At 42.8% G+C, this 11,890-nt stretch overlaps 1 protein-coding gene across 1 annotated transcript; it reads left to right on the top strand.

Moving 5' to 3' along the window:
• The first annotated feature begins 4,439 nt into the window (after window positions 1-4,439).
• IFT27 (intraflagellar transport 27) lies at window positions 4,440-11,468 on the top strand. Its single transcript, XM_052668265.1, has 7 exons — window positions 4,440-4,583; window positions 7,595-7,674; window positions 8,745-8,804; window positions 9,496-9,555; window positions 10,513-10,630; window positions 10,908-11,017; window positions 11,223-11,468. The coding sequence occupies exons 1-7, from the start codon at window positions 4,550-4,552 to the stop codon at window positions 11,319-11,321; spliced, it is 561 nt and encodes a 186-aa protein (XP_052524225.1). The 5' UTR covers window positions 4,440-4,549; the 3' UTR covers window positions 11,322-11,468.
• Window positions 11,469-11,890: the final 422 nt, after the last annotated feature.

Here is an 11,890-nt window from a genome sequence, read left to right as displayed (position 1 = left end):
CTAAATAATAACCTTTTAGACAAGCAATAACCTTTTAGAAAACAGCAAGATGCAGACTCCTCATTTCTTTTAGGAATCTCAAGTATTTCTTTTTTCTGCCTCCCATGAAAGCTGTGGTCACATGGCTGACTCTCAGCTGTCAGGAAAGGCCAAAAAATTCTATCAGTCACGGTGGCAGAGAAAATCCTGAAAATTCAAACCCTAAAAACTTAGGAACAGTATAAAAAAATCCCCATCACCACTTACTTTTTATAAAACTAATTATCTGGATGCAGACTGTCTTATAGTTTTAATATAAGAGGTAGTACTAGTGTAAAGCCAGCAGTTGCTTTTTAAGCACTGACAGCAGCTAGAGATCCCCCCCAAAAAAATTTCCAGCTGATCAGCTGATACCATGACCATCATCACCACATAACAAATGGCACCATGAAATTACAGGTAGCACAACCAAAGACGTCACACATTCTTATATTCTGTATCTTACAGCCCCTTCCCCACAGTGCAGAAGCAAATCCAGTGTTGCTTATGAGCACAAGAGTGGCTGCTCCAATAAGAGCATACTCAGAGCTGGGAAAGGCGCAGGCCTCATGCAAGGACACACTAAATCCTTAGTCCCAACAAATAAACCACTACTAAGAAATCTATATTACATGAAGACTTCTGCATGAGGCTTCAGATTCCAAATCAGCTATCCATGTCTAATGCTTTGGGCTATACTGCTAAAAACTGCATAAAGATCAGGATTCTCTTCCCAGTATTTGTCCTAGCCTTACTATTTTTCAGTGCAATCTGACACTAAACTGTGACTCTGATTTTCCTATTTACTATATGCAAGAGCAAACAATAAGAAAGAATCAAGCTGGAATTTTTCCAGGCATATTCAGAATAATTATTCCAAGTAACTCTCCTTATCTTTATCCTTGTGGATTTGAACACATCCTTGAGAAATCTGTCCCTCATTCCATATTCATCAGAATAGAGGACAAAACAGTTAAAACTAGCGTGCTCAAACCAAGTCTATAACCTTGCAGAGACACGTACTCTATGTATAATAATTTACCACTTTCTTATTGATGCTACAACCACCATTCATTCCTAACTTCCACTTTCCCAGTGTAGTACATCAGAAAGAAATGGCAGATTTGCTAGATCGGTCAGAAGTGCTGCTGTAGCTGCCAAAAAATCCTTTGGCTGATTCCACTATTTCATAATCATCTTAAATTTCAGTGCAGAGTCTCATCCAAAAAGCCTTCATGTCTCGGTCCCTACCACAAAAGAGAAAGATCAGAAGACCTGTTATCAACAGCAATATAGAAAGCATCCATATCCATACTTCTGTGCTAATAGTCTCACTTTGAATAAAAGAAACAAAAAGCAATCTTGAGGGATCCCCCTCTCGCTTCTTGCAGTTTTCAGAGCTCTCCAGACATATCACTAAATATTCATAGTTAACGCTGTGAGGATGCATACAGATTAAGAGCCACGTGAACTCTGAATACTCATCAATTTTCAATTTTCAAGGTTTTTCTTACTCTGTTTTGTCATATTGTTTTTTTAGTAACATAAGATGTAAAAAGGAACTGATGATACAGTTGCATTTAAACAAGTTCTTACCTAAAGATCTACTAATTCCTTTCACCAGCATTAATGCCCTCCTGAGAAGCATTGCTGACTCCTAGAATAGCTACATTAGTACCTCAAAAACATCAGCCCATTCAAGACACAGGCTGTAACCTGCTCAACCCAGAACATACCCCAAATCTTTGAATCTGAAATACAAAACCAAGTCCTAGGAATATTACTGAGTTCTGCCTCACCAGAATCACTTTTGAACAGGCACACGTTGTGAAGGACATAACAAAGGAAATAGTTAAGCATCCCACAGACACACAAACCATTTATCAGTCTAAAGATCACATCACCTTCATTTAATCTTTACTGCAAAGCCCTACTTCGCCTTGCTGTTGCCATTCTTTGCCACTCCTGCTGGAGCCACAGTACTATCTGGAACCTGATGAACTGTGAGCCCCACATGCTGTCTATTTGCTGCTTCGTGACCATTGCCTAAAGAAACGTGATTTCAAATTTCATGGTCCTGCAGCTGCCAGGGCAACTTATCCTGCTCGTATTAGGCAAGGGGCACTTCTGACTTGATAAAGAAATGAAATGGGTGAGTAAAGGAGTGCTCTATTTCTCTTTAGCTGCTAAGTACAGGATTTAACCTAATCAACACTTCTCTGGGGTAAGAACCTCATCCTGTGCTGTGGTTTTTGGTGTTTTGCTTTGTGTTATGTTTGGCTTGGTTTTTTTTCAAGCCTGCAGGGTTTCTTTCCCCCTCCCTCTTCATGTATTCAAGATGAGAGAAGCTTCAGTGAGCACAGCTACCAGTACTCCAATTTATTCAGCAGCAACCCCTGTGGACTGCTAACAGCAGAATGCAATTCTGCTTGGATTATAAGGTGTAGATAAGTAATTCCATCCTTAATCTATCACTGTCAGTGCAGACAAGGGAAGGACTTTTACCTAGGAGAAATCAGGCAGAGGAAAAAATATATATAATGTATGGGGCAAAAGGACAGCTGAAATAAAGCAAGGATACAAGTGCATGCAGAAGGAAGCAGGAAAAGAAGAAATGAGACAAAGGACCAGGGTGCTAGAAGAAAAGTAAGGAATGTGATGAAGGATCTAGCCAGGTTCAAAGCAGAAATTCTCAATAGCAATGACAATTCCACTTCTGGCATAATCTATGCCTTCTATTAAACATCCCCAGAGTGAAATGGTAGAGATGTTTGAGACCTTGGTAAATGCTGATGGATAGTACTTTACATTTACATTATAGACATGATCAATAAATCTCAAGTACATCATAACAAAGCCTCAAAGCCTTCACATACAAACCTGTCAGTAAACTGGGACAATATTACAAATAGACAAGGATAATGCAAAGGTTGCACAAATAGAACAGAATCACAGAACAGAAGGGGTTGGAAAGGAACTCTGGAGATCATCTAGTCCAAACCCCCGCTAAAAGTAGGTTCTGTGGAGCACATTGCAGAAGAAAGCTTCCAGGCAGGTTTTTAATATATCCAGAGACGGTTTTAAGTTGAAGGAGGGAAGATTTAGGTTGGCTATCGGGAGGAAGTCCTTCACCAAGAGAGTGGTGAGGTGCTGGAACAGGCTGCCCAAAGAGGCTGTGGATGCCCCGTCCCTGGAGGTGTTCAAGGCCAGGATGGATGGGGCCTTGAGCAGTCTGGTCTAGTATTAGATATGGAGGTTGGCAGCCCTGCATGCAGCTGGGGGGTTGGAGATTCATATCGTTGAGGTCCCTTCCAACCTGAACCATTTTGTGATTCTTTGAGACTCCACAACCTTGCTGAACAGCGTGTTCCAATGCTCTGCAACCCACAAAGTAAAAAAAAAAAACAAAAAAAACCCCACATTCTCATGTTCACACAGAACCTCCCATACTTCAGTTTGTGCAAGCTGCCCCTTGTCCTGTTGTGGAGCATCACTAAAACAGCCTGGCCCCATTCACTTGACTCCCACCCATTAGAGATTTATAAGCACTGATATGATCTCCCCTCAGCCTTGTCTTTTCCAGGCTGAACAGACTCAGGGTTCTCAGCCTGGAAGGCAGAGAGGGACACAACATCAGGAACTGGTATTTATATGATGTTTTTTTTGGAGGAGGCTTGCAGAAGGTTATTCCTCCTAGCTGTAGGACTCTACACTTGTTCCTGTCGAACCTCATCAGGTTCTTTCCTCCCTGCCCAACTCTCAGCTCGTGCAGTTCTCGCTGAATGGCACCACAGCCTTCTGGCGTGTAAACGAAGACGCAATAACACTCCCACCCCCGGCGTCCATTAACGACAACGGACGACTCCGCACCCGACCACCAAGCGCATGAGCAGAGCAGCCCGAGCTCTCCGGCTGCCTGTCAGGCGCATGCGCAGGAAAAGATCCCTCCATGCGTGTGAGCGAGAGCGCTTGTGCCTGGAAGATGCCATTGCTTGGAAAGGAGATAGGTGTAAGACAGAGGCTTTTCTGCCTCACTCTCGCTTGTCTTTTCGCTTCTGAGTGCTTCCAAACTCCTATTCCGTAGACTTTTGCCCACAGCTTTACTATTTTCTACCCTTTTCCAAGTGAGTTAATTTTGGCTACGCGGTACTGTCCCCTGTGCTCTGCCCAATGACAAGTCGGTTCCCCATACGCAGGTAGTTGCTGGGCAGACAACACCCCGCGTAGCCATCCGTCCCACAGAGGCACCGCCTTCCGAGCGCTCTGCCCCGCCTCAGCCACAAGAAGGGCGGGGACCAGAATTTGAGTGACAGGACGCTCTGAGGGCGGGCAAAGACACAGCAGCCAATAGTAATTCTGGCTAGCCTTGACGAGCAGAGCTCACAGCCAACCGGGTTTAGCGTGCCGGAGGAAGGCGGGGCGCCCCGTTGCTAGGGCCGCGCTGTTGCTAGGGCCGCTGCAGAGCGCGGTGGCGGCCGCCGCCGCCTTCCCGACCCGCTACCTCCGCCTCCGCCTTTCTCGGGCCGGGGTGATGGTGAAGCTCTCCGCCAAGTGCCTGCTGGCAGGTGAGTCTGGCTTCCTCAGCGAGGCGGGAGCTCTGGGAGGGCGGGCCCTGCGGCCTGGCAGATCGGCAGGGCGGCATCCCCGGGGGATGGGGCGGTGGTTACCGCCTCCCCTGTTCGCGTGGGAGGGCGTGAAGCGCGGTGCGATCGGCTGGGGAAGGGCAGGGTCCGGAGCGAGTGGGTGTGGGAGGATGGGGGATGAGGGGAAGGGCGAAGAGAGCCTGCTTCACGAAGGCTTCTTTTTCCGCACGTGAACTGGAGGTTAATCTGAGGATGGGGGGGGGGGGAAGTGAGGCGAAGACAGAGCTTTATTCAGTCAGGATGGATTAGAGGTGCTGAGAGCGAATTCAGCCGGCTGTCAATGCTGCGGGAAGGAAAGGCTCACCGTTGAGCCCGTGGTATCAGCCAGGAGCGCAGAACCAGAGCGCCTTGCTGTGCAGACAGCTCTCCGCTTAACTCTTTGCTCCAAATGTGTTTTCTTCCATCCAGAATTAAATCTTCGTGGTTTTGTTTTGTTTTGTTTTTCTTGTTGTTTTTGCTTTCTCCTTGGAAGCAGGTAACTTGTCAGCTTGCACAAAGCCAAGTGCAAGCTTTGGCAAATGCAAAAGAGCGTTTCTCCCTGCTGCCCCCGTTGACAGTTACCATGGACAACATGAATGCTTTAACCATCTTCAAGATTTGCACATCACTTCCCGTTTGGAAGTTTCCAGGTCGCAATATAGGTTTTCTTTAATCAGCCGTCCAGGCTGATTCCATGACACCCCTGAACTCACGCAGGTTTTCTTTGTGTGACTCAGTTATGTTCTTAATCCCTACTGGGTTTGAAGCTGCCCTTTCAGTTCTATTCACAATGCAAACAACAGAAATGCTCTGTTCCGTGTCCGCTTGTAGTGCTCCTAAGTATCAGGATAGTATGTGTATCTTGTTGAAAATAAGGAATTAATGCAGCAGACCAAGCAAAATAACTTCTTTCTTCCAGGAGAGACGACTATAATGAAATAGATGTAAGAGGCGAGAAACCGCAACCTAGAGAGAACAAGAGAATGCAATTACATTGGTAGAAGCAAAAACATCTGAGGTAGATCAAGAAACTCTTGTGTACCTAAGGAAATGATTGTGAAGAATAGAATGGCTGACAGTACTGGGAGCTGCACCGAGGTCAAGAGAACAACAGAGGGGAAAAGACTTTTGTTAGTAGAGGAGAGGCTATTAACTTGACAATAGAAAGCGATTCCTGTGTTATCTCAAGGGTAATTTACAGACACAGACCAAGATTGGAGCTTACTTTGGAGACACCATGAAAGGGTTTTCTTTGTAAAAAAAAGATACTTGTTGGTAGCAGGCATTTTAGAGACATGCAACAGTTTCTGGAAGAATAACAGAAATATGGGTGGAATAAATTCTGTGGGATGCAGTATTTGCAGATGAGACCAGACTAAACGGAAAATGCAAGGAAACTTATTTTGAGAAAGAAGTGCAGTGATGTAATGGGCAAAGAAGAAGAAAAGAGGAGGGGGAAAAAAAAGCTGAGGCTGTCAAATAAAAGAAAGGAACACATTAGGTAAGAATTTGCACTGAGTGTTGAAAATAAAGAAGCCTGTACAGTTTGTAGCAGTGTATGCTTCTCTATCTTATTTTACAAAGACAGACTTAATTATCTATTGAAATACAGAATAGCTTCCACTCAGAACAGAGTGTTGTCTTCAGCACAAGCTTGAACTGATCAGGGAACAAACAAGCTGATTTACCAGATTTTCCTGTCTAAATATTATGAACCCAACTCAGCTCAAAGTAAGCAAGCATGCTAAAAACGTTTAAACAAGAGCTGCTTTGGTTGATGCATCTGGGAGCAATTGTTAGTATCCAAAGTCCTCTTCTCTGAAATATCATGTGAGGAGATAACTTCCCAATCTCCTTCAAAACACCATCTTTGAAGCTCTAATAGGGCAAAATGTCCCCCTTTCTGAGTTTGCTTATTACCAGTAGAGCACAGAAGGTTTGTGTTCTCAGCTTGACTGTCACGAGTGTTCCTTTCAGGACAGAAAAAAGCTAGAACACTGAGATAGTTAATTCCTGGGTTTTGTCCCTTTTGAACTATCCAGGCTGCTGAAAGGATATGTGAAGAGAAGATAAGCTCCCTGAGAACATTAAGTTAAGTCTGTTTTGCAAGGACTGCGATCTGTTTCGTGGAATGATTTGGGCTTACGTGAATTCTGCAGTTCTCTACCGTCCCTTTAGGTCCTGCAGAACATTGTAACAGCAGGCCAAAGGGGCAGATACTTGCCTAAAGTGTTATGCAAGTGACACCAGTATATCTTTGTTCTAGAGAAGCAAAAATGAAAGCCCTTTAGTTTGCTTTCCATACAGGGATGAATCAGCAGGCTTCCTCTCCAGCCAAGTGACATTTGCTTCTCTTATGCCCAGGATGCAACTAATGAGCCACCAGCAGCATTGAGTCAGCAAGAGCTGCTCACTTAGCAGGGTCAGCAAGAAGAGTTCATCGAGGAATGTTACCAGATTAAGCAGCTTTGTAGTATATGGAAGCCCTGCCTCTCCACTAAACTCATAACACTAACAAGGATTTGAATTTGTGGATGTATTTTAAGGAGAGATTTGTGGAAGTATGTATTTTAAGGAGAGAAAAGAGCCTGTGAAGTTCAGTCTCCCTTATCATGTTGTCAGATTCTTTGTAACACCACGCCTGGAAAATGTGAGTTCTTAGGTAAAGGCTATAGGGTAGATTGCTAAACACAAATTCTAAAACAAACAGCAATTCAGCCCTGATGTGGGAACTCTTTGCTGTCATTCACTGATCAAAAACCTGATTTCAGCATCAATATGCATAATAACAATATTTATTTCATTACATGGGTAGTACGTTTCAGATTATTTTGTGATAGTTACCTTGTCTGCATTCAGAGTTGCAGTATTCAACGTCTTGTGGCATAAGATAGGATCAGAACTGAGGGAAAATAAGATTCTTTAACATGAACTTTTTATCTTTGGTTTTGCAGGTGATCCAGCTGTGGGGAAGAGTGCTTTAGCCCAGATGTTCCGCAGTGATGGGGCTCATTTTCAGAAGAACTATACATTGGTAAGTGCAAGTTACACAACAAGCTCAATCTGCTATTCAGCAACTTTTTCTAAGTTACACGAGATAAATAAGAAGCCTTAGAACAAAGTAAATCATATGGTTTGTTGAGGCATTCATGGTGGGTCTTACAGTTTTCTTTGTCCTGCACCTTAGAGTCTGAAGAGAAATGATTTAACGTTCTGTAAGTTTTTACATTATGTGGGTGCTGGTTTTGAAACAGTGGTGAGTAAATTAGTTAATTGTTATAATTTTCCTTCTGAACCAATATTTTCCTGAGCTTTTGTGGTCTGAGAGAGTTCCCCCCCTTAGGAAATACTCTATGGAAAAGCATCACTGAAGGAGAAAGCTCTTAATTCCAACTATTCAGTGTGCATGTGGACGTTGTGCTTATCACTATGCAAACATGAAGATGTTCTGCATAGCCCCAAGATAATTATAATCTGCAGAAACTGTTCCCAGATGAAGAGGATACAGTTTGCAGTCTTTCAGTGAGATAATCAATGGTGATGACTAATCAGAAGCAGGATAAAAATAAAAGTAAATATAAGTAAAGTAAAAAAAGGAAAATATGAGTGCAGGGGACTAAAAAAACCCAACCCTATATTATGTTTATTCATTGAAATAAAGATGGAAACCAGAAGTTAGGGATAGGAATAGAACAAACAAACAAGCTACAAAGCAGAATGAGATAAAAGGTGGAAGAGGCACAAATAACCTCGGTCCCATATGTTAGCTGATCACATGGTTGGTGCAAAATGTTCCCAGACTGCTTTAGAGCAGCAGTGTGACAATGAATGCAGCCCTACAGATTTTAAGTAACACGCTAATATACAAACAGAGCTCTGAACACTGGTACTCTTTTTCCCATTTGAGCAAACCTACACAGCTGTGACACGTAAGGAGGACTATGTTACCAAAGCTGTGAGGAGCACTGCTGAGTTCCCAGCAGTCTGTCTGATGGGATTGTAATGATTTGCAAAAATTGCCTCAATCTGATGCATAGTTGGTATGCAGTTGGGAAGGCTCTTAAAAACTCTTCTGATCCCTCTTTTCCTGATTCTTCTTGACAGACAACGGGCATTGAACTGTTGGTGAAGGCTATATCAGTTCCGGAGACAAGTGATAGTGTGGTGAGTTTTTCTGTGACATAAATTGATCAGAAAGAGACATCTGGAGCTCAAGCCTCCCTTTCCATCTCATTCCATTAGGGGATTGCACTGTATGTTTGTAAGGCCATTAACTTGCAGTAAGGAAGCGAGACTGGTCACGTGCAATTTCTTGTGCTTGCTCTTGTGAAAGGTTAGCTTCATCTTAAAATGTGTTCTACATAGTTGTGTCTAAAAGGACGTCTTAAACCAAAGCTGTCGCAAGCACTTTTTGCTTTCTGTTCTGTCGTTCAGGACAATCAGGTTTAGTTCATGTTGCTTAGAACTACAGAAGATAAAACTGTTCCTCTTCCTTAAATACCCTACACTTCCACTGCTATAGTGTGGACACGTGTGTCATTTTATACAAATAGTGAAAATTAGCTTTTTGCTGTCCCACTCTTCCCAGTGTTCTGTTTCCAGCAGAGGTAGAAACAAGGCCTAGAGCCTTGGAGCTAGTCCTTCTATCATTTATAGATGAAAAAAAATAGCCAGTTCTTTTATCATACTGCCTGAAGATGGGGTATGCACAGTGCCAAGAAGCATGTCTCTCAGGGACACGAGACTGCCGTACTGAACAAAATGCAGGGATGACAAGTTGTGGTATTTACTTTCAAAACCTTCCTTTACATTGCTGTGTTCCTGGCAAGAACCTTCTTTCTGCTTCTGCTTTCAGGAATTCTTCATTTTTGACTCTGCAGGCAAAGATCTATTTTCTGAGATGTTGGAGAAACTGGTAAGTGTTATGTAACAGTCCTCTTCTTCCAAAGGATTGCTTTTGCTTTGAAGATCTGAACTCCTCAGTCTGACAGATATAGCAAACTTTGTCTTTAGTGTAAATGGGAGCATTTACCTCAGTTGCCAATGCTTCCTGTTCTACCTTTCTGAAACTTATAAAAGTGCTAGAACAAAGACTTTTAAGAGGAAGGAAAGCAGATAATCCTTCAGTTTTCTTACAAAAGAACTAGGGATTTTTAACTGAGAGTAACTATGTGCTGTTGGTTAAAGTATTTCTGTTTCTCAGAAGTGCATTGATTTTGCTGCTACTTCAGCAGTGATGTTTTTTGTTTTATAATGATATCTTGATACAACAGGACACGTTTTTGTCCTTGAGCATAACACTGCCATTCACTGTGGTGTTTTTTTTCCTTCAGTCATTCCTGTCTTTTCTGGTACAGTTCTCCATTGTGCTGTCTCACTTGAAAGGTAGAATCGGTTAATTGATATGAAGTTTCCCAAGACAGCTAAGTCAACCTAATACTGCTCTACAAGAGCCAGTTGCACTGTTGCCCTTGCACCAGGTCTGATTTGCAAGGGACCCCTTTGGAAGCTGACTCAGCTTCTCAAACTGGCAGAAAACCTTTCTAATTTTTTTCTCTAGGATTAATTTTGTGCTGATTGAGCATGAAGAATCAGCTTCCCTGGGAATAAGATGAGTGCCAGAGCTGTTACAAATAAAGGAGCAGGACCATAAAGACAGAAATGAAGAAGCAAAGCAAGACTGTATCACTCAGTGCCAGCTATCCATTTAATCAACTCAACAGAGATGTGTAACCTCAGCTCAGGCATAGGTTTCCTGTGTGTTAGGCTTTTTATTTTTATCTTAGCATCTGTGTTTGCCATGCAGATGCGGACTGGCTGTTGACCACATTGGTTTCATTAGAGCTGACAATGTTCCTTTCTTGCTGTGCAGTGGGAGCAACCAAATGTCCTGTGCCTTGTGTATGATGTCACTAATGAGCAATCTTTCAGCAACTGTGCCAAGTGGCTGGAAAAGCTGAGGGCACAAGCAGTTGGAATGCACATCCCAGGTAAGAAATGGATGATATTTTTGCTATCTGCACCCCTCTCATGTGGCAGCAGTTGTTTCTGTTGAGCTGCAGTACAGAGCATTTATTTTAAAGCAGGTGCAGATAAAGACGTGTATATATTTTAGATCATTCCTTAGTGGAAACTTTTTTAGATAGTCATGTTTTGTTATGCCTCACCTCCAACTTTTTCAGGTGCTTCAGCAATGTCCCAGAATTTACTGGTAACAAATCATCATTTCTGAGTTGTATTTCCTTTGTTTCTTTTTCTTTTCTGCAGGTGTCTTAGTGGGGAATAAAACAGATCTGGTTGGTCGTCGAGTTGTGGAACAGAAGCAAGCACAGGAATGGGCTGACAAACATGGCTTGGAATACTGTGAGATGTCTGTAGTGAGTATCTGCTCTTTTCACCATCTATAGCAGTGGGAATTTGTAAAGTTATCTTCTCTTTAGCTGAGGATAAATAACTGGGGGCTCATTTCCACTTATTTGTCCTCTAACTCACCCTCTGTTTTAGTCTGTCTTTTGTGAAGCTGTTTGAGCAGAAATAGTAAAATGCTTATTTCACCTGTCATTTACAATTTTCTTTTTACAGAAGGAGATGAAAAACTTTGAGGCCCCTTTCAACATCCTGGCAAAGTCATTCTACCAACTGTACAAAGAAAAAGTGGAAACCTTTCACTCACTAGCTTGAGGGCCGTGACTGGGATGACTTAACTTCAGAAATTCTTCTAGTGCCCAGAATCCTATGGATTGGAATACAGAGAGAGGAAAAAAGATGAGCTTTTTGCTTCTTCACAGTCATCTTCTGGTAATTCAAAATAAACTAGAAATAAGCGAATGGAAAGACATTATTTTGGAATTGCTACCTTAGCACCTCCTTCGTGTCCTTTACCTCGGTTCTCTGCTCACTGAAAGTCGGTTAGATTGGAAGAGGAAGGAATAAAAGGGGGAGGGCAGAATGGAAATTGCCAGCTTTTTGCCTTGATAATAGTGCCTTATCTCATGTCTGAACAAAATTCCTGCAAGGATGTAGAGATTTGGAGGAGGAGAGAAGAAGCTGACAGCATATTTTTCAGCTTAAGCAACCCAGCACATACATTGCAGGGCAGGACTGATTCAGCCCTACTACTTGCAAAGCATTTTCAGTAGAAAGTCTGTGGCCTGAAACAGACACGTAGTTGGATTGGATTTAGGTGTGTTTCTGGGAACACCCGGAGTTTGAGGCCTATTTTAACTGTGTTATTCGTATCAGTTCTAGGA

The sequence above is a fragment of the Tympanuchus pallidicinctus genome, unplaced genomic scaffold (assembly GCF_026119805.1).
Source record: "Tympanuchus pallidicinctus isolate F22 unplaced genomic scaffold, pur_lepc_1.0 scaffold8, whole genome shotgun sequence".
In the NCBI taxonomy this organism is placed as follows: Eukaryota; Metazoa; Chordata; class Aves; order Galliformes; family Phasianidae; genus Tympanuchus; species Tympanuchus pallidicinctus.
Note: the sequence above shows the minus strand (reverse complement) of the source record. Positions and strands in the feature narration are given on the sequence as shown.